The sequence below is a fragment of the Salvia splendens genome, chromosome 1 (genome assembly GCF_004379255.2).
Source record: "Salvia splendens isolate huo1 chromosome 1, SspV2, whole genome shotgun sequence".
NCBI lineage: Eukaryota > Viridiplantae > Streptophyta > Magnoliopsida > Lamiales > Lamiaceae > Salvia > Salvia splendens.
In genome coordinates this window covers 8256411-8279623 of record NC_056032.1, presented here as the reverse complement: position 1 = coordinate 8279623, position 23213 = coordinate 8256411, and the positions used below count along the sequence as shown (strand labels likewise).

Genomic DNA, 23213 nt, shown 5'->3' with positions numbered 1-23213 from the left:
CATTGATTAAAGCTGGCGATTGAAAACCAGGAAACCCCTGTTTTTGCAGTCAAGCCTAAAAACAGGGGAATCATGGTAAAGTAAATCCTCACTCTTCAATTGGGCATTTTGCTCACCCAATTTTGTTAAACATAGTAGTTGTTTGCGATTGAACAGAGAGGTGATAAGGAAGAGAACCGATGGCCGCCGTGGCTGAAGCCTCTGCTGAAGGAGTAGTTCTTCGTCCAATGCAAATTCCACGCGCATTCCCCATTTTTTTTCTGAAATTGGAGTTGGAAATCTGAAGGAGAAGGTTGAAGTTGAATTTAGTTTCCAAAAATGCCCTTATTAATTACTTTTTATTTAAAACATGTAAAAATAGCTAAGCCATAGGATTAATTTGGAGTATTAAGATGTGTGTGCCTGAGATTTATTCTCTAGTTATATACTTATTATTAGTTATACTTTGATCATTTCCCCTATTTGTATATATGATAAATCCTATTTGTATAAATTATAAATATACAAATCTTGACTCGTCTCATGATATTATGCTAAGATGGAAATGGTGAATGCATGAGCTAGGGGTTTGGAACATTTTCCTTTGCCCAAATTAAAGATGGTAATAATAATAAAAAGGTAGATATAATAGGTCCACTACAAATACAAAACAATGTTGCCCACAAGAAATGAGAGGCCATTAACAACACTCATTTTCTTTTTCATTTGAAGTTCATGTAATGTCTATATCACTTTCAACATTGCTCCATACTTCTAATATTTTATTGCATGACTAAAGACACTATTATGTAGACTGTCCAACTTTTTTCACATTGCTCACTCAAGAGATTTCCATACCTTTTTTTCTCATGATGTGGATATATAAAGAGAAATATCATCAATTAGCCAATTACAAATTCGATATCAATATGGATCTTGATTAATTACTTTGTTGGGATGAGATTGATTTCATTGCTACAAGTTATCTCTTTGTCTACTCTCTAATAGATGGATTTGACTAATTTGGTTTTAAGTATTTCACCAAAAGTATTGGGGTTAATTTGGTTAATTCGTCATCATCTTCTTCTTAATTATCTTCTTTTTAATGACATATTAATTTTGTCATAATCAATATATTAGAAAAACGCACATAGAGAAACCCTAAAAGTTCACAATAAACTATTTAATTGTAATTGGAATGGAGGAATGACCTTCTTGCTCAATAAAGAAACTCAAAAAATTCATAATAAAATATTTATAAAGTTATAACTAAGAGAGAATTGGAATTTGTTCTATTTCGTTGAGTAATTGAAATGGAGCTATGTATTTCTTGCATTTTTTATGAAATAATAGTTATGGTGCTCAAATCAGTCCTCATTAATAACCCTTGGAGTAGATTTTTCCATTCAACTTAATAATGCTAACGTAAAATAAAAAGAGAACAGTGCTAACAAATTATACTTGTAGCATAAGATTTATATATATGTATACATATAAATTGCTTGTAATTATGTGAAAATAGGCTAATAATATAGGGGTATAGCCTCTTGCTGTAACTATTTGATTACATGCCATCATAGTTGAGCAATTTATGAAGTCATTTGGTCTTAAAGCTACCTTTGAGACAAAGAAATATTAACACGTTTCACCATTATCCAACTCTCACATTCTTCGACTCATCATTTTATTTTTTTCAAAGATGGTTATAAGTTGCTTTAATTCTTATTTTATTTATCATACTACTACAATTAATTATGTCTTATTTGTATTTCGTTTCACTAAATTAGAACCATAGAAAATCCAACGACAATGAAGACTTGGTTTTAATAATGAGTACAAAAAATATTGTTAAAATAAAATAGGTTTTCTTTTTTCAATTGATTCTGAGAATTGCATAATAGTTTTAAGTAATTTATCATAATCACAAAAATTGTTAAAGTAAACTACTACTTTAGAAAGTAATTTTAGGAGGGGATATGCATACTCTGGTAGATCTAAATAATAGCATGCCCTTACTTTATAAAAACATTTGTGAAGTATATACTATACAAACTAAAGATCAAGTTAATACATATGATTTCGACATATAGATAATACTTATATACATATATAAGACTCCAAATCAGTTTTCAGATAAAAATAATTCTCCCATTCCAAGAAATTATTAAACTACTCGTATAAGTTAGTGATTTAGGTAAATTAATGGCGTGGGAGAAATTCAAAGGCACTAGTGATTTTCTAACTTAATTTTCAACACATGCATACAGACAGCAAAAATGTCAAATTAATTTTAAACCAGAAACCCAATATTAATGTGGTATTATAACCAAATTTCACTTGTTATAATTTACAGAGAATTAAACAATTAATTAATTTACCTCCAAAATTACCAGCTGTCATACCTAAAATTTTTAAATTCCGAATTTGGAAATCCAGATTGCCACAATTTAATTAATCACCTGAGATCCTATGTGTCTCACTCACTATGACTTCAATTTTTAATAATAAAAAAATCAGCTTTAATTTGTTATTTTAAAATAGAAACACAAAATAAAATTTTAAGAAAGAGAGTGTTCGGTGTTCCATCTGGTTTGTAGGAGTAACTACAACGGTTTCTCTTCCAACACCTGAGCCTTTAAATATAGTAAAGTATGATGTTTCAGTTACATTTATATATTCTTCACATATTAAATATTTGTGTCTAGCTACACATATCTCCCTTCTCATAATTCTCTCTCTTGATCACCACCAAGCCAAGATTCACCAACAATAAATGGGAATTGGGAATAAAAAAAACGAAGTAAGAAGTATTCACGACCAAAAAAGCATTTTCTTACCCATGTTTTGCCGCTTATCCATCAAAGACCTCAAGCTCAACACAATTCCCATCTCCGCCGCCGCCGCTGAACCCACCTCTCCCAGAGTCAGCTGCATTGGCCAAGTCAAGCGCAATAGCCGCGTCACCGCCCACAAACACTCCAATCCCAGAAAAAGCACACACTTCTCCACCAAAACCCTTCTCCCTGCCACCTCAGGCCGGAAAAGTGAGAGGCTGAGAGATTCGAGAAGAGCGGTGGGGAATCAAGAACTATGCGGTGTTAAGGCGAAGTTGGATATTAGCAACATGGATCCGCCGTTGCCGGTGGTGAAGACGGCGGCGGCAGAGGTGAATTTGTGGAAGAGAAGATTTGATGGGGTGAAAAGCATGCATATTCAGCCCATTCATTTGCCGCCCAACAAATTTCAACCGCCGCCGCCGATCACAGTATGATATTATATGTTCACACCCACAATATTCACAGATTCTCATTTCAATCTTTTGCTATATATAGTTTTAATTTAGAATATACTATACAATTGATCAATGTATAATGGATCGAATAATTCAGTTTGGAGATTTTCATGTAAATGAGTTCATAATACTACTACTACATTTTCTTTTCTTTATTCTTTTTTCTAGCTTTTTTTAACAGAGAGGTTTTTGACAGTGATAGTCGGGGGTTTCATGTTTGGGTTTCAAATTAAGGTTGTCCCACATTTTGTACAATATTGTGGACTTTATTCTCTTTTTCGTGTATATCCCATTGTTTTACTAATTTATTTCTAAATAATAATAATAATAATAATAATAATAATAATAGTTATAAAAATAGCACTAGTATACTAATGTTTGTATAGTTCGTCGTGGAAAATTTTGAATTAGAAAATTGTTGGTGGTAGAGAATAGTTATCTTTGTATAAGCAACAAAATAGTGTAACAGTTGTAAAGTGAACTCAAGAGATTTTGATTTTCTGATTCTTTCAAATTTTGAACGAGAAGGCACTGGATTATTTCTGCAATGATAACTTTAGTTATAGGTCTGTTCGAAGAAAGTCGTGACTCCTTAGCCAAGATTAAAATAAATAAATAAATAAAAGTAAGTTAAATGATAGGGATTAAATTAGGTCAAAATTCACTCTTTAACTAGCACAATCGATAATCATCACGCGGCGTAATGTTTTTCAAACCAACAATTCAATTATAATCTACCAAACACCAACGACTTCACGTGTTCGAAATGTGCAACACATAAAAATAGTCATTTGAAATTAAATTTCAAATTAGGGTAAAGTTGTATTCTGTCCCCTGACGACATTCAGTGTAGTTAGATTAGATTTGTTCTGAATTTTCCTGAAAATGATAATTGTTTAAGTTAAAAAAATAGTGTATGAAGTATGAGAGAATAAAGAGGAAACGGAAAGAACAAGACCCATTAAAATACAAGTCGCACGGATAGATGAAACGGACAACCATAAAGCAAGAAACATGATGTGTATATATCAAACACAACGAACATGGCAGCAAAAAAAAAAAGAAACCGATTTAGCAAAAGACACAATGACAACACACAGATGCCAGCTCTAGGCATGAAATAGGAGACAAACATATCACCATCTAAGTTTATACTAGTAATTAGATTCAATTAGAGTAGTTATTAGATACATACACTCTTTTAAGAAAATGATAGCACGTTAACACAGGTGTTGTTTTTCTATACAGTTTTAACTGGAGTGAGAAATGGGGGAAATGGAGATTCCTTCCCTTTCAAGATCAGTTCTGGTCTTTGTAAGGAGTCCAAATTAACTTACTGACTTCAATATTCAGACCGCCTCCGCCTGCAGCTTTGAGATGACGGTCTAGGACCTTTGGGTCCGCGCAGATCACATGCTGTCCCTTCCGGTATTGGATCAACTCTAAGCTCTGAAGGGTAGCCAGGATATCCTCTGCCTTGATGGCCGTCATGTCACTGAGCTCCTGGAAAAGCAACGGGAAGTAGGAAGTAAGGACAGAGGGAAGGATTGATAGCTTAAATGGATGCAGCCAACTCATACTAACCTTAATGGAGATATTTCCTTTGTGTTTTTTCAGTATATCTAGAAGAACTCGAGTCCAGTATCCTCGGTAGCTCAATAGGCCCAGGTCTGAGAGGGGTCGTTCTGGTGTTCCAACTTTGGCTTCCTTCTTCGAAAGTTCATAAGCTGCACCAGAATGTTGCAGTTGGTTAAGAAATTGGTACCAATGAATTTAATCGGGATAAGTTAGAGAAAGTAAACAAAATGCCCTCCTTAACAACTTTTCATCTCAAACAAAAAACCTACCCAGTGAATTCTAAGACTTCCAGGAGGCATTTATATCTTTCTGAATATACAAAAAGATATTCAAGTAGATTCACTCTTACATTATTTTCATTTATAAGATCCAATAGAACTCCTTATTAGCACAATAATCTTTCTCACCAACTTATCAAGAAATCACAAAAGGGAAACATCATCTATCAGAACTTTATAAGAAAGATATATTCACAATGTTACACTGTGAGTGATCAGCATGTTAGAGTGCTGATAAGGGTCAAGAAAGCAGAATATTTTAAGAGCTTGGCAGCATAAAAAACGAGTTTTCATATAAGTATTAGTATTTGCCTGTAGAGAAGTTTTTCTTTTTTGTAAGGACCTTGAGGTACATAGAAAGGTTAAATGCCATCATTAGTTCATTACTTTTTTGTTCTCTGATTCAGTAAAAGTTTTGTGGCCATCATCAGTTATTGTATTTGTACCCCTTTATTCACTCTCATTAACACCATAGAGATGTGTACATTCGTTTCCATTTATATGAAGTCCAGAAAATAAGCACAATGATGAATAATGAGCTTACAAAATGCAATCAGGAACTTCCCATAGCCCTTTCTTTGATAAGGAGGAAGAGTGAGGATACAAGCTAAGTTGTAAGATTCCTCTGATTGTTTCTCCTGTACATCAAGCGATGAAAATATTACTGTACTATATAGAAGTTGAATATCACTTCAGACAAAAATGTCAAAAACCTTATCCTTTCTACTACGGAATACTCCATTAGGTACATTAACAATTTAACATTAAGTAAATGAAGAAATCAATTTACAGGAACGCTATTACGTGACGAAGATGGTGACCCTTGATGGCAAGTGAAAACAGCATACAACGACATAAGTGAATGAACTAGGTAGAGACTGATTTCTCGATAAGATGATATCTTATGAATCTTTTATTTTGTTAGCAAAGTAAATTGATTCAAATAACCTGTCATTATTGTTTAGATAGTTATTCCTTTCCTTATATTCCTTAGATAGTTATCTACAATCAAGGAACAGGCAGATTATGTGGTCTATGTCCACAGCCTAGAGTTAGGATTTATCAAACTAAGGGATGGAGTAGAAGTCACCTAGCATGGAAGGATCTCATTAGAAATTCAGACTTCTTGGGCAGGCCCTCACCTATAATTAGCATTACACTGGGTAGACTTGTTATGTTATTTCAATATTATTATACTCCCTCCGTACCCAAAAAATAGTCCACTTTTTCCATTTTAGATCGTCCACCAAGTTATTCCACCTCCATTTTTAATAAGTTTTTCTTTTGAATGAGGTGGGCCTCATTATCCATTAACAATACTCCAATCACTTTTCTTTCTATCTCTCTCCTACTTTACTAATTTCACATTAAAACCCGTTTAATTCCCAAATTCTCTATTTTATTCTCTATACCTTTACTCAATAAGAACTCATCTCTCATAAACAATGATTACAGATGATACAAGTGGCAGCAAAAAATAGAGATTAACTTTCGAAAGGGAAAAGTTACCTTAGAAAAGTAGCCCACCATGTGGCATCCCCGATCATCACATTCACATAGCACATAAAATAAGAACAGGTCTACATCATAATACAGGGTCTTGTGATCGAGAAACAACTTGGCCAGATAACAAAGGTTTTGCCCATAAATTTTGTTCTTTTTGCCATCGACCTGTTATACCAATTTAAATTCAGATTCTGGTTCTTATTAAAATTTGTGTCAACTTAGGGATTCGGGAATTTGGCATGCATTGAAGACAACATAAAAAATAACGTAAGGCTGAGACACATCATGTGCTAACTGCTAACATAAATGAGAATGATGTAAGCCAAGCATAACATTGAAATATGAAATTTCCAGGAAAACAACTATCAAATAAAGGAATGAGAAATGCCCATTTCACTTCCAAATAAGACCCTTACTTCTAAAAAGACGCTTAGATAAGAAATACTTAGAGGAACTTTTGGAATAAGAATTTTTTAAATGTTAATAAGAGCATCCAATTTGTTTCAAGCTCTCTGAGTGAGATCCATCTTTTTAAGGGGAAAATTATTTATAGGATGTTTCATCTTGTTAGATAGAAAGTCCTACCATAATGAAGGAAAGCAATAGCGGGAGAGTTTTTGAAGATACTGATTCATTGAATATAAGAGCTAGAATTATTCCTTAAGGGAAGCAAAACACATGGGTTTTTATTGGTCATGTCATGCCAAAAACTTTTTCTGCACTTAAATAACAGGGGTTTTAGTAGTTCATAATTGTTTCTTTCAAGTTAAGTTCCAAAGTAACGCAATATTTACCTCAAACATTGACCAAGTCTTATGTCGATATATTTCATCACCAGGAGGATGCTTAAGATCACATTTTTTCTGCAAATACAAATATAAATATTGTAACTACAGAAAAGGCTTGACTTAAAAAAAATAGAAGTATCTCCTCTGCATGGGTCAGTTTTTGGAAGATTTATCAGAATCATAAATGGAATGCTCTAAGTAGCTGACTGGATGTAGAAGATATGTAACAAGAACTTCCTACTGGACCACTGGAGTTAATTCAAACCAAAACATACAAGTGAATGAGGATAAATGAACAGCTGAGCAAAGAAAGCTTACCATGTGCCTTTGAAGCTGTTCTTTGCGTTTCATGAAATTCAGGCAAAATTCACAAAAGAACAGCTTTGTGCAGTCATTGTATTCAGGTGGGAACGGGGAAAAGTACCAAGTCTCAATTTCATATTTTCCAAGTTCAATCGTTGCGATATTTTTAACTTTGGTAAACTCTTCATGTTCTCTCAAGCTAGCAGCATCAAGCTCCTCGTGGCCCTATATAAATTTAACCAAAAGCTCTTCTTAGCATTCAAAACAAAAAGAATGAGGTAACTCAAGTACAGAGTGTGAAAAACTTCAATCTGTTAGAAGTATGATATTTTAACTCCTTTGTATGAGTCACTTGTACTTGTCCCAACAAACACCAAACAAGTTAGTTGACGTAAACTTGATTGGAATATCACCAATGAGAAATGATATAGTAATACTTTGCCCTCTGAAATGCTTCCATACTAAAGAAAAGAGGAAACCAACTAGAATCACAATAATACCTGATGCCCGTTATTCTATACAAGCATCATCCGAACCCAAACTGATTGTACATAGCTATTAGTCAAGGCATACATGTTCAAACAATGCATATACAACAATGGCTCCATGATAAGAAATTAATAGTTCTATGAAGATTGAAGAATGACATTACACGTGGAAAACATAATAATACTCACAAACCTCATGTAATTGCATGGTGTTTACTGATTAACAAAAAGAAATCGACGATACCTCTATGTGCGTTTCATCAATCTTACGCTTCTGATGACGCGTCATTTTCAAGCCTGTTACCTGAGATATTTTCACGTAAGCAGATTATTGATGGAGAAATTTCAGTGTCATTGAATAAGCCAGTACAACAAGCTCCTTAAAAGGAGATAGTTCTAATATCTATGAATCTGAATCCTAACTTAAGCTTGAGGTTATTCATTTAAATATAATCATCTTAAGTGCAAACTATGGGTCAAGAACTGGAAAGCAAAGGTATGAGCTGTATATTACCTTGTCCTCAACCTTGTCATCCACATCAGTTTCTACAGAGCCAAGATCAAGTTGATCAAGGTCGACCCATTCATCAAGCCTGCGGTTGACTGCCCAAGAAAACAAAAAGTGCACGGCATAAATCAGACAGAATTACACAAACATACACGTTTCTACTGAAGCTCTAGTAACAAACAAGCATTCTCTTATTCAAATCACGAGCTACAAGGAATGCAAATGCCTGAAAAAGAACTGAATATGCCCAAACTCACTGGAATTGGAATTAAACATACTTCAGTCGCGAATTTCATAAATTGTTCATCAAGCCCAATTTCAGTAATTCAACACTGTGCTTACAAATAACCACCATAAAATGTCACAATAACTCAACAAAAACTACATATAGCAGAACACAACCTTTCTGATTAAAAATTAGCTAATTAATTTCAATTCTTAACATCGCTAAGATTTTTTTAAAACATGTGTATATATATTTCTTACATTCAGTGTAGTGAACATAGTACTCATAATAGTGGGCTCCACAGGAGAAAAGCTTCCGGCGCTCTATAACCTTCACAGGGTGATACTTTCCGTCGCGCCACCGGCAATTGACGCGCGTACCGACCTCCAAGGGAAGAATCGATGATTTCCTCCTCCGATATGCGTCGAACTCCGCTTGAGAACCGTTGGATTCCGGCGCCGGAGAAGCGGCGGATACATCAGCCATGGCCGCTTTGGCGGTGGCGGAATTTGTGTTATCAATTGAAACCATTTTGCCGGTACCCAAAATTGCAGGGAGTTTTCTGTATTTTCAGCTGATTCCTCTACCTTCTTAAGTACTCCCAACATTTTAATAGTTAATGGGCTTCAGTATTGGGCCCAATTATGGAGAAAATTGTGATCGGGCCCAAATAATTTTGATCACTTATTTAGTTCTTCTTTCTAATTTTTTGGCAAAACTATCTTCCTTATTCTCTCTACATTTAACCTTTAAATACTAGTTGTAATTTCTTTTAATATCATGGAGTATTAAAAAAAAGGGGGGGGGAGGAATAGCCTAGGACGAGGGAGTATATATTATCCAAGAATTTATTATTCTTGATTAAGGTATGTAATTATTCTTTAGCATTTGATGTCATAAAAATAGATTATTAGGATTAATAAATTCATATATACAGAGTGGTTTTTGAACCTCTATTTTTTAAAATAAATATTGAATACTATATGAATTTTTTTTTAGTGTTATAAATATTATTACACTAATTGATTTAGTGGAAGGTGAGGCAATTATTGTTTCTTTACAATTGGAATATTGAATTTAAATATTTCACATTTTTATGGTATTTTAGTATTTAAGGTAAACAACATCTGCTCTATGGGGAAAAGTGAGTCAAAATTCCGGGGTCCTGCTGTAATATTACATATTAATAGGGACCGTTTTATGAAATAAAGAATTGTGGGTGATCTTATATTCAGCTTCTCTCAACCCTCGTCCACGGCTCCTGCTCTCCTGCCTGCGCACGCTCATAAAAGGGACTCAAGAAATTTTTCTAAAAAAATAAAGAAAGAAGAAAAGACGCAGGTAAGAAAGCCGTTAAGCTCAAGTGGTTTGTCTGTTTACATATCTTGTTATCCAATTTAAAGATCGCTTTTTCTGCTTATACGTTGAGGTTATTTCTTGGTCTTAGCTGAAATCGGTAAATGAGATTGGCATTTAGGCGGAGTTAAGGATGAATTCAATGATTGTGGTCGTAAAATTTGTGCTTCAGAAGAGATAGGAATTAAGAAAAATCAGAATTTGGTAAATAATGTTCTTGATGATGTTATTCTTTGATGTTCAATGTGTAGCTGCTAAGCCCTTGATTGGAAAAATAGAATCACCTGATTAAACTGAAGTTTTAGTAATTAATTCATTTAGTGTTCGTTCCTTTTCCTTTTTTTTGTAGCTATTGACAGTGGGTGCAACTGTTAGCTGGTTGCAAGATTGTATTTTAAGGATTCAACTGAATATAATGTGTAGGGTTTAGCAAGTAATTGTCTTAACCTCTTATATTGTCTCGTTTTTGTTTTGATTCGTTTTTTTAATTTATTATTTGACTGAAGTAGACAAGATGGTTTTGTCGGAGGAGGAAATTACCCGGCTTTTCAGAATACGGAAGACAGTGATGCAGATGCTGAAGGATAGGGGTTACATGGTGGGAGATTTCGAGATTGAAATGACAAAGTATCAGTTCATTGAGAAATACGGTGAGAATATGAAGAGAGAGGACCTCGTTATTAACAAAGGCTTCCGTAACAGCTCTGAACAGGTGTGCTTTGTCAAGATTCTTCCCTTTTTTGTGTTTTTCATTCTAGGAGATTTTTGCTAGTGGTTTTTCAATGGATTTTGCAACGTGTGGCCTTGAAAATGAAAATGTTGAAATTATGAAGATTTGATCTTTTTTGTCTGCATACAAGAAGCATGACTGTGGAGCTGGTTGTGTGTTTGTGGGTTAATGTCGGGAAAGAAATAATGCCATAGAGTGATGAATTAATGCATGTGGCAAGTGAGATATCATGGAAGACCCTGGATTTCGAGTAGGAGAGCCTATGTTTTAATTGATGCTGATTTTTTTAATGCAATAAATGATGATATTAAGCACCCCTTTTGATTTGTATTGATGGGTAAGGCTGTTGTTCCCTTCTTAATTTCCTAAAACTTGATTTTATTGGTTCGTATGCTTAAATCTTGTTTGTTACGATGTCAACTAGGTTGCAACCTCAATCCTTCAAATAAAAAGCACTGTTTGATTTATATTTTAAAGATGTTTGTCCCATGGTAAAAAAGTACTACTGATTTGTGTAACTGACATCACATTTTCTGATCAATTTTATCTTCCTCTGATTTCCATGAAAAATTCTCGATGCAATTCCCTATATGTAGTTGACTGTCAGTACAGTTTGAGGTCTGTATTCTGTTCCTAAATATGTCATAGGAGTAGTGCTTAAGGCTTTTAGAATGTGTTCTTAACAATACATAGTTGAGCTCTTTCTGCATGTATTGTTTTTTTAAATTTCCGAACAGAATATCATTGTGAAACAGATCAAATGTGACATTTTTTTTTGAAAATTCACGATGCTGTGCCATTAACCAGTTTTTCTTGTCTGCTTATTTCCAGTTGTACGTGTTTTTTCCCGAGGAACAGAAGGTTGGTGTTAAGACAATGAAGACCTACACTAATCGCATGAAAGAAGAAGGCGTTCACCGGGCAATCTTAGTGGTCCAGCAAAATTTAACACCATTTGCACGTACCTGTGTTAGTGAAATATCAACTAAATTCCACTTAGAAGTTTTCCAGGTTATTGTTGAGGCTCTCGTTTCACTTTGTTTCCTATATTTCTTAAATACTAAATGCTTATCCTATAGGCATAGATGCCTTTTTGGCTATACAATACTTTTTCATCTTACATGCCATATTGCTCAAACTCAATAACTTGGTTTTCTTCCAAGACTCAATCTCAATAACTCTTGAATTTTATGAGATGCCACTTTCACGATCTTTTATTTATTGATGTTTGGTAATTTATGCTTCTGAGATATGTATTTGAAAGTTACATACAAGTCCGCTGCTTTACAGTATGATATTAATGGAAACTCATGTTTACTTGCTGAAATAGTGCAGGAAGCTGAGTTGTTAGTTAACATAAAAGAACATGTTCTAGTTCCCGAGCATCAGCTACTTACGGCTGAGGAAAAGAAGACGTTGCTAGAAAGGTACACCGTGAAAGAAACACAGGTTAGTTTTCAATAATCAACACGATATAAGTATGCAAAATGTAGTGACTTCTGCAGCATTGAATAGTACAGTGTTTACAGTGCATTAAGTCTATAACTTATTCTGCATTTGGGGTTGTTATATGTCCCGAGACTCTAAGTCATGTTAGTTTGAATTAAGACAGGCTGCCCTTCACTTAACTCTGAGCTTTTTTTGTACAGTCACTCTAAATATTATGTCATGTCGAACGGACCTAAAGAATGTATGCTATATCACTTAATTTAAAGCTGTTTGTTGCTACTTTGTTTGGCAGCTCCCTCGTATCCAGATAACTGACCCGATTGCAAGATACTATGGGCTCAAGCGAGGGCAGGTTGTAAAGATCATACGACCAAGTGAAACTGCTGGACGTTATGTCACCTACAGATACGTTGTTTGAAACCTTGGAAGCTCTGATCTTGCTGTACGATAAGAGCAGCAGACAATGATAAGGCGTGAAGCAGTTGAGCAAACACAAGGCTGCACCGCAGCTCCCAACGGGAGCAATGTAGGCATTGTGGTGGTGTCATTGAACTCTTTATAAACATCTTGTGAGTGTAACTTTAATTATTTGCTTTGATTTTGTGATTGTGAACACAATTTTGTGTCAATTATTGGAGTAGTATGATGTGATCATTTGTGGGTTGTATGAGGATATATATATAAGTCTATTTTTGGTTAACTGTTCAAATTATATCAGTCCAAGCACTTATATCGCACACGCTCTAATTAGCATATTTATATTACTAAAACGAAGCGTATGAAAATGATATTTTCAACCCTGATAATCAATTAGTGGAGTAGCTTAAATTAGAGGCTACAAAATTGTTTAAAAAAACAAGAAGCTATTTAAAAAAATAAACGCATCGTGGTGACAATGTATCTGAAGTAATAAACGTATTTATAAAATCCCCACTCTCGTTCTCTTGAATCTGCAACAACCTCGCACTGATGGTGCCATATCGATTGACAGTTGAACATCTCAAAATGTCCATTGAAGTCTTGAATGAGTTGGGCAAACGATTGAAAAATAGAAAAAGTAAGACCAGTATCAGAGGTTTCCATAATATATTTATACTGGATTTTTCATTGATACAAAAGATGAGCTTGTGTTTCTTCACAAGAATTTAAATGAGCACAACGAAGACAAAAGAAGAATCATGCACTGCAATTCTTGACGTTTTCAAGGACCTCAGATTTCATTTCATACCCATCATTAATGTGCAAGAAAAATGGATGAGAAACACCAAATACAACCCAAAACTACGAACAAACAAACCAATAAATCTGTAACCCATTTTCATTTCCTTTTTCATGGCGTAAAATTAATCAAACATGGCCAACTTCTTTCCCAACCACTAGAGAGAAAAAAGGAAATATCAAAAACAAGTCCTACCAACTACTGTCAATGCAAAATGCAATAGTGCATCCCCTATATCATCCTTTCTTTCGGATGTAGACCGCTCAACAAGATACCGTTTCTGCCAATATCAGGTGCTAACTATTTATTATACCATCCCTCAATTCTGCCAATATCCACACCCAAATATCCTTATCAAGCAAAACCTTAGCTCTCCTCTCGAACAAAAGCAATCACCAAAAAGTACTCTGCCAACAAAATTGAATCCTCCAGATAACTTCCAGCATGCTCTTGTGAATCAAGCTTCGGCTTCAGGCTCAGAGGAGCTGGAGTCAGCAACTTCGTCTGAAATGGGATTGGGAAGTTTAGATGCTGTAGGGTACTTGGGCTGAGAGCTTTGACACACCTCCATGGATGGCCTCTGATTCATGTACTGCATAGAAAAATTATAGAGTTTAATTAATTGCAATCATTGTGATGAGCTAACAAAAAATTGCTTGGCATCTTTAACAATGTATCACGTGTCAGCAGATATCGATTCACATATATGAATGGCAACGTAGAGGTTCCATGGATTGAAGAGAGGGTACGATGATCATTTCAATTTTGTTATATTGAATTCTTTAATTTGGGTTGTGTCAGAGAGTTCAAGGTAAATGAACTGTTCCATAAGAAATTATATAATGACACATCATCAAAAACTAACAACAAATGAAAACTGCGCAAACTCACCTCCTGATAAAAAGCATTAATCTCTTCCTCAGTCAATCCTTCGTCTTCCCCGCTATTTTCCTCCCAGCCAAGTGAACGAAGGAAAGCAACCTCTTCTGCATCTGGGTAAATGTATCCATGACAAGACAAGCTACTGTCTCCGACATCCGGAAGACACCCCCTGGTCTTCTCCGTAATGTCACATCTATCACCATTACACAGCATCTGGTTGCCATTCTCTAAAACACAAGGAGTGGTAGTAGCAGCATAGCCTTCTTTACAATTTTCTACAGATGTGTTTGCACTGGGAGATAGAGTATCCAAACTGGAATCTGAGTGATTTTCTACAGATGTCTTTGCACGGGCAGAGGATTTCCTCCTCATGAGATTAAAAAATTCACTTCTGCTTTGTGCCAGAGATTGGGTCGGTTTCTTTTCCATAGAGGATCTTGAACCTAGTGATAGAGCAGCAGACTTGTTTTCAAGAACAGAAACCATGGAATTGCTCGCACTAATTGATGCAACTACAGTACATGAACCTGTAGCAACCTGGCCATCTTTAACTACTTTTCCATTGGTATTATCAGTTGCACAGCATACATCCTTTTGCCCAACAGGGATACTTTCACGACCTGGTTTAAGAACCAGAAACTTTCCAACATGGGGGTTGCTGGCAGAATCAGACCTGCTTTGTCCAGCACGAGATTGAGTAGCAGAATGAGAAGAATGGGGCAGTGAATGAACAGCCTTGGGAGCCACAGTCATATCATTAGTTCTCAGAGCAATTTTTGACTGTTTTAATTTATCTCCAGTACCAGGAACCTGAAAAGGATAGCTGATTTTAACACATAATCTTCATACTACCAGTCAAAAGACAAGACGTCTTGCCATCCAACACATTGTATTGCACACATACAAAGTTAAGAAGTGAAATAATGACCATTGGCATGGGTTGCATTTACTGTAAATTGAGAAAATATGGCAAAACATAATAAATATAGTGCATTCGTCACATAGAACAGATTAACCTCTGACCATCATGTGATATAGTTCCATATTCAATCAACCAATAGTTTGAACTAGATGCATGTATGAATACAAAAGTATAAATTTGCAAAAACTTTAGAATATTATGGGATGCTCAGCATCAAATCAATAACATTAATTGGGAAAGTACAAAGGATGACCTAGTTCAGATGGCCCAGTAACTAATGTTTGTAAACTGTAGTAAATCCCAGAACTATATACTGCATGTACGGGGTAAACTCTTTTAAGTTTGGTAGTTCTGATGGTCTAGGAAAGCTATGGCCATAGGAACCTCCCTTGCCAGGGAGAAAATGGAAAAATAGAATAGCAAATAGCAATGCGGATATAGCCTCACAGGTATATTGCATCTCAACGAACAAATTGCCCAAATTTGATCAAACTAGTAGTTACTAAAAGAGTGAGTGTCCACCAATTCATCAGCATATGGTAAAAACTAAAAACCATGTTCACCAATTCCACAGCACACGCTCATATACTCCCTCTGTCCCACAAAAATATGGACACTTGGGACAGCACGGGAATTAATGCATAATTGGTAAAGTAAGAGAGAGATAGAAAGAAAAAGTAATTATAATACTGTTAGTGGAGAATGGAGCCCACCTTATTAGAGAGAAAGAAGTTACCAAAAATAGAAGGGGATATTTTTATGGGGCGGCCTAAAATGGAAAATGTCCTTATTTTTATGGGGCGGAGGGAGTATAATAATAAACTACGCACAGAATTTGATGGTTGAATAGAAAGGAATTGCCCTGCTTGTGCTGTACTAGCTACAACAAACTTCTAATAATCAGGCAAGTGGGAGAAAAGACGATCATCACAGAAAACCAATGGAGAACTGGATGAGATGAACCAATGTCCAACAAAGACATGGCATGAAACAATCTGAGCAGGGTGGTAACATTTGTTTGTAGCATATAAATATATATATCTTAATATGAGTCATACGTGATACGAGAGGATATTACTGCAGTGAGAACTGGTAAGGGTTTTAGTATCTTGTCGTTAATGAATTACCGCAGAAGAAGAAAAAAAAGGAAACTCAATTGTAGGCTTACGCCAACTAACTGTTTCAGATACTAATGCCATTCAACAACTTTTTTTAGACCTCTCATGCCACTTACTTTCTCATATGACAGACGGAAATGTAAGGCTGTATGCTCAAGACAGGGGTGCCTACATCAGTTTACCAGGGATATAGTCTGCAACAGCAGTTACAGTTGTGGAGAAAACAGACACATGGTAGACATGTAAATTGATAAAGAGGGGAAGTGCCTGATATCCTGTTGTGATGTTGCCTATGACTAGGATCTGATAAAGCATGCTTTTATATTGGCTATATATAAAGTAGCACCTCATGCTTTTATTTTGTAAACAAAAGAGTAAAAGTAAGGGCATAAAACTAGAAGGCCATAACAGCCTCTTAGAAAGTTCAAGGAAAACGAGAATTTTGCATGTTGTCATCTTATTATCAAAAATACCGAGTATAATTACTCATTTTACCAATGGTTTAGGCATTGAAGGTGTCACAGGAATTAATTGCCTCGATTGCTTGATGGCCAACTCCTCAAGTCTCAGACCTTTATCAGGTAGCTGCAATATTTATTGAAGAGACTAGGAGTTAAAATTTGTTCACTAGCAAAAACATAAATCATGCAAACATAAGTAACATTCAATTACTACCTGGGGATTAGCATGACCGCGTGCTGCAGGCTGTGATAGTGCCTCAGCCATATTAAGACCTGCCGTAATAGAAATCCCAGAAGACAAATTTGGAAATGTAGAAACATTCTGTTGAGCATGGGAATGACCTGTGCCATTATTTGCAACGGCAGCAGGCACCTCTGCTAAAGCAGAAGTCCATTTCTCACCACCAAGAAACCCTGAGCTGCCCACGGGTAAACTTTGAACAGCTGAACTCAAACCAGGAGATGAGACTCTCCTAATTCCAGCTACACCTTGCTTATCTTCAGTCCCAATTGATGGAAAATCCTTTTCAAACACAGACTTTTGGATTACGTTTAGATTGCTCCCCCGCGAAAGGGTACCATTCTCACTAATAGGCGAGTCCTTTTTATCTACTCTTCGAGGTGAACGTTCACCAGTCTTACTTGAAACCAATGATTGAGAACGCCTCAAAGAATTTCTCTCAACTCTACAATTTAATATGCTCTCCAAAGGGTCATGCTCCCAGATGTCCTCATATATAGACTTCTCCTTCTCTCTTTCACGGTTTCTGTCCCAGTGGCTCCTTGAGAAACTACTATACGGATGCTTCGCAGAGCCATTTATACCTGAGCTACGCCTAGAATTGGATGAAGAACTTCTCTGAAGATAATGTGAGCTTTCCTTCTCACTATTGCTCCTAAAAGGCCTACTTCTTGTGGAGTGTACAGAAGAAGAAGCATCTGACAAGAAAATAGGAAAGTAAGAACCAAAACCAGATTATGAAACAAATTATCAATTAAAATGTGTGAAAGAGCACCCAAGTATCATTACCTGAGAGATGGACTGAGGCGCCACTTCCGGCAATATTTCCTGTGCATCTCAACCATTCTGGAACTAATGCAGGCTCAGTTCTCTCCATTAGCACCAGACATGATCTAGCTATTCTTAGAAAGAATAAATTCTAATGCCACAACACAGTCCTGATTATCCCCAACAATTCCTTTTGAAGGTAACGTGCTTTGACCCACGAAAAAAAGAGAAAATTAAAGAAACAACAGTGCCTTTACAAGGTGTATTCCTGGAAACAAAACTTTCCCCAACCCCCAGGAATGCAACCTACTTAACTGTCCCACAATCCTTAGCAGAATGTAATATTCAATCAACAATGCCTTGGGGAAATTCTTCCTACTCCATTCCTAACAATTTTCCCTCTCAGCCCACTTAACAACCCCTCATTTCTCTGTAATTTTCAACACCAAAATCCACAATTAAATCCCCAATATACAATCTTCCCTCGTTTCAAATGTCACAAAACCATAAACTGACAGCGTAACAGAATATGGTATGCACCGAACCGGAGAAGACAAAACCTAAATTTCAAAAATTCCCCCAAAACTGTATTCTGCCAATAGACAATTATACTCAGAATCAGACTTCCCAGAACATAAAAACTAATCCATTCGCAAAAATTTCCAAATGTCAAATATCAAGAGACAGAGGAGTAACCCTACCTCATCAAAAATCCCCCAAAAAGGGATCGTACAAAGCCCTATCCCCTCCAACAATCGCCACACTACGAGTAGTAAAACTTCACCACAAAACAGTTTACAGCGTCGTTTCTTTTGCTCTGAAAAAACGTCGAATTTTTGGCACGAAGAAAACGGAAAGATTGAGAATTCACAGTTGTTCAGCGTGTTTGCAGTTTACGGTTTGCAAGCAGGAAAAATGCAGGTGGCGAAATTAACATAATATTTCATCGACGATGGATTTAAATGGGAATGTAGAAAGACTAATCTTAGGTTAGGCTTAAATTTGTTGTATAATTTTTTCCTTTCCTTTTTTATAGAAAAAAATATTAAGGTATAATTAATACTCCACTCCAAAAATACAAATTACTTTATCCGTACAAAGGTACAATCTGATGGTTGTATTTTGATTTATTTTCTTTATTTTTCTTTTCATTTTCTCTTACTACTTTTTTTTTATTTTCTACTATCTTACATTACTACTATAGGTGCCGATCAACTATTATGACTAATTGTAATATATTAGTATCCATTTAGAAAATTATTTTTATTGAAGAAGGTGTCTATGACTAATTATCATAAGATATTAAATTGTGAAATTCAATTTCATGAACCAACATGATACATATTCAATTATGAGATGCAATATAATCTTGCAAAACAAACAAATTAGTATACAAATGTATCCATTTTCTCGACCTAACACAGATTTTAATGTTTTTTAATATAATAAATACCCCAAACATAAATAATTTACTTTAAAAAGGTATATAATTATTCTATAATTATATTTATCCAAATAAGTACTATACTCGTATGACGTATTCATTTTCTCGACCTAACACAGATTTTAATGCGTCTTATAATATATACACCAAACACAAATAATTTACTTTAAAAAGGGTATATAATTAATAATCCTAATTGTTAGAAGATATTGCACAAAATCAAGGAATTGATATGGGAGGATATTTCGCATATGATAGAAGAGTAATTAGTGTAATCTAGGTTTACCATGTATAGAAAATCCTAGTCTATATAAACCTGTAAACTCTATATTGCTGATATATTGAATAAGATTAATCCCTTCTACCGATTTCTACATGGCCTCAGAGCAGCAATGATCCGGGCTCAGAAAATTCTCATCATAGCCCTAAAATACCTTTCCCGATCTTTCTTTCCCAACGACCAGAAATCGAACCCTACAGCCAGCCAAAAATGTCAGATACAGAGGATACAAAACTAGAACAGCCAGAGCAGATAACCAGTTTTAGAAATAGCTAAAGTGTCACAATCGCATTCAAATTGAATGGGAAGAACTACCCCATGTGGTCAAGATTGATCAAGGTGAAGATAGGAGGCCGATGAGCCTATTCGTACATCAGAAACGAACCCCCAGAACCAGGAATAAGGGGTTCGACGAGTGAGAGAAGAACGACTTGGTGGTGTTCTCGTGGATCGTCGACAACATTGAGAACGATATCATCGCCTCGCACACCATCGAACAGCCAAAGCATTGTGGGATAGCCTCGTTGTGACGTTTGAGAACAGAGCCGACAAATACCACATCTACGACCTGGAAGAAAAGGCGATAAACATCAGACAAGGAAGCCTCGATCTAGAGACGTATTACCGAAGGATCCATGGGCTGTGGATCAACATTGACAGAAGCCAGAAGCAGCCGATTAGCTGCTGTGACAAGGGGATTGATCAGTTCCGAACGCACTCAAACGAGAAGCGTTTGATTAAGTTTTTTACTGGATTGAATCACGAGTATGATTCGATTCAGAGGGACTTCTTGAAGGAGAAGTCGACCCCATCAGTAGAGGCAGCAGCGTATGGACGGGTGAAGACGGAAGCAACTCGACGTCGCATCATGCCACCGGCGTCGTCTCCACCCACCGGAGAAGCCTACGGTGGAAGCACCGATTCATCACTTGGGGGGAAATCGGCCAGGCTTCACCGCACAGACCCAGCGACCTCCACACCGCAACGGACCACCACCGCCACGCTCCGCTACCACCAACCGACCAGGAAACATGCCTGATACCTTAAAATTATGGTGCTCCCATTGTGGAAAACAGAAACACACTTGGGAGACCTGCTTCAAACAGCTTGGATACCCAGAATGGTGAGAGGAACGACAAAAAGCAATGGCATCACAGGCCCAAGCAAAGATGGCGGTCGGGGTGAACGGAGATGGAGCGTCCCGGCGGATTGAGGCTGGGAACCATGGGGAGCCGACCGAAACTGGAGCAGGGACGCGTCAGAAAGCTTCACCGGTCGGCGGAAGAGTGAGAGGCTCTGGAAATTTTGCGGAATGGACGGAGAACAGCGGCGGCGCATCCAAAGGAGGTAAATGGTTTGGATTTTGTCCAAACCCTAATTTAAAGTTTAGGAATTCTCGTTTTTTACCCCAGAAATTTATGGAATATCAAAAGAGACCCCATCCCATTAAGTTTGACCTCCATGTGTCACGCCCGTATTTTCTAAGGATAGAAAATACGGTTGATCGCGACTAGGGGAGGATTAAAGAAGTGGGGAAGAAAGGGGAAAAACATACATGTTTGACCAAAAATCTTATAATTGAATTAAGTTTGAAAACGTCATCATATTTTCCTAAAAATAATACCAACTCTAAGAAATAAAGAATGGACAATAAACAATTTTCAAACGAGTTAGACTCTGCACGAATAAAACAATTCTAAAGAAAAGGACTCTTAGCGGAAGCGTTCAAGACACGGAAAATGCCGAGTATGAAGACGAGACAAATCCAACAATTATTAATCATGACAAAAACCATTCATGAACTCTGCTCAACATCATCCACGTCCATCGCCGCTCAATATGCACATTAAGAAAAACAATATGCAGGGCTGAGTACTTGATGCACTCAGTGGACACATGTCAAAACGTAGTTTGTCAAGCCATAAACAAGTGACCTTGGGGATTTTAATTAAAAGAACCCAAGTACACCTAAAACATATATTTCACAAGTCCGGTCGGCCGACCATTTTCCATCCACATTCACCATCATCATATCTGAACATACATGACAAGGAAAGTGGCCACGAACCAAGTCACTAGACCGGCCAGCTCCAAAGAGATATCACACGATCTACGGGGTGTACACTAGTCCGAGCAGGGTTTGCGGCCCTACTGGGACCCGAATTCGATTAAACATACATGGCATAGCCACTTCAGATAGGTTCATTTAAAAACAAAACATGGCAAGACAAACCTTTCCACCTCCTTTCACATAAAAAGTATTTAGGACATAGTCCTTATTTAAAAAGAAAGCCCACCTCAATGCTTAACTCCTCCACACTTTCTTATTCCAACCGCAACAACGTGCACAAGATCACCCTTTTTGAAATATCATAATATACAAAATTAGACTTTGCAAGGTAATAAATTAATTTTTAAAAAAACAATGCGTGCATCCTACGTGTGTGCTCACAATATCCTTAGTCATTTCCTAGGGGAAAAACATAGCTCTTTAACTTGAAACTCAGACCATAATCAGTTCAGGAATTAATTAATTAATTGAGCAAAAACAAATAAAACTCCACTCAAACAACAAGTATTTCCACTCTAGCACTAGAAATCTCCCACTGCCGACCCAAATCAAATAATTAAATTAGCCCATGTCTAACTAGAAGTCAAGCATTAAACAATACTAATATCAATTAGAGGCCCAACTTATGAAATTAAAATGGCCCAATACATAAATAAGACTAGAGATAAAGAAAAAGAGAGAAAAAAAGAAAACAAAAATGTAAAAGCCTATAACTACTCTCTGCCGTCAACTCCTTAATATACTCCCAACCTAACCCATTCAATAATGAAATGAAAAGAAAAGAAAATGTTGTAACTTAACATACTGCCAAACCACTACACGTATATATTCACTATTTCCTCTTCAATTTAAAACAACCACTCTCTCTCTAGTTCTTCGTTCTCTTTATCAAATTCCTTCCTTCCATAAATTCACCATATAAAACACCAAACTCACTCTCCCTATCTCCCTGAAGCAGAACCTAAATTCCGATTCTCATACCTCAATTTACAGATTAAATTGTGGTGTTTTATTATTTTAGTACTTTGGTGTTATTCCAAGTACATTGTAAACGAACGCTCAATTTTCCTATCGACGAATCTCACACCAACCTCGCAGACTACTTTCACCACACGACTAACCAACAACACGATTCAAAACATTCGTCGATCTTTCCATAAAACATACTCATAGATTGTCGAAACAAAACAAGGACGCTTAAAAAAAGACCAAAAGAAAGGAAAAAGGCGGGCGTTACACCCTGATTTACCGAAAATTAAAGTGCACCCATGTCTTCCCAGAAATTAAATATTTACCCCAGTGTTGAGTCAGAAAATCAGTTTACAA

The 23213-nt window shown here is 36.2% G+C and overlaps 4 protein-coding genes across 5 annotated transcripts; 2 read left to right on the top strand and 2 right to left on the bottom strand.

Moving 5' to 3' along the window:
• The first annotated feature begins 2649 nt into the window (after positions 1–2649).
• Positions 2650–3424, top strand: LOC121804342. The gene has a single exon (XM_042203829.1). The coding sequence runs from the start codon at positions 2753–2755 to the stop codon at positions 3248–3250; it is 498 nt and encodes a 165-aa protein (XP_042059763.1). The 5' UTR covers positions 2650–2752; the 3' UTR covers positions 3251–3424.
• A 968-nt stretch (positions 3425–4392) lies between these two features.
• Positions 4393–9505, bottom strand: LOC121811423 (histone acetyltransferase of the MYST family 1-like). The gene is made up of 9 exons (XM_042212280.1): positions 9207–9505; positions 8727–8815; positions 8457–8516; positions 7740–7949; positions 7428–7496; positions 6637–6798; positions 5672–5765; positions 4856–4998; positions 4393–4774 (listed from the first exon to the last, which is right to left on the bottom strand). Exons 1-9 carry the CDS (start codon positions 9475–9477, stop codon positions 4571–4573), a joined length of 1302 nt encoding a protein of 433 aa, XP_042068214.1. The 5' UTR covers positions 9478–9505; the 3' UTR covers positions 4393–4570.
• A 660-nt stretch (positions 9506–10165) lies between these two features.
• Positions 10166–13193, top strand: LOC121795223 (DNA-directed RNA polymerases II and IV subunit 5A-like). 2 transcript variants are annotated; one of them, XM_042193712.1, is made up of 5 exons: positions 10166–10287; positions 10812–11014; positions 11864–12043; positions 12368–12481; positions 12774–13193. In XM_042193712.1, exons 2-5 carry the CDS (start codon positions 10817–10819, stop codon positions 12897–12899), a joined length of 618 nt encoding a protein of 205 aa, XP_042049646.1. In that variant the 5' UTR covers positions 10166–10287; positions 10812–10816; the 3' UTR covers positions 12900–13193. The 2 variants fall into 2 exon arrangements, with proteins under 2 accessions (XP_042049646.1, XP_042049654.1); XM_042193720.1 differs by having other exon boundaries at positions 10171–10287; positions 10809–11014.
• Positions 13194–13775: 582 nt separating this feature from the next.
• Positions 13776–19075, bottom strand: LOC121811413. Its single transcript, XM_042212271.1, has 6 exons — positions 18794–19075; positions 18114–18684; positions 17298–18022; positions 17118–17207; positions 14592–15392; positions 13776–14292 (listed from the first exon to the last, which is right to left on the bottom strand). Exons 2-6 carry the CDS (start codon positions 18199–18201, stop codon positions 14158–14160), a joined length of 1839 nt encoding a protein of 612 aa, XP_042068205.1. The 5' UTR covers positions 18202–18684; positions 18794–19075; the 3' UTR covers positions 13776–14157.
• Positions 19076–23213: the final 4138 nt, after the last annotated feature.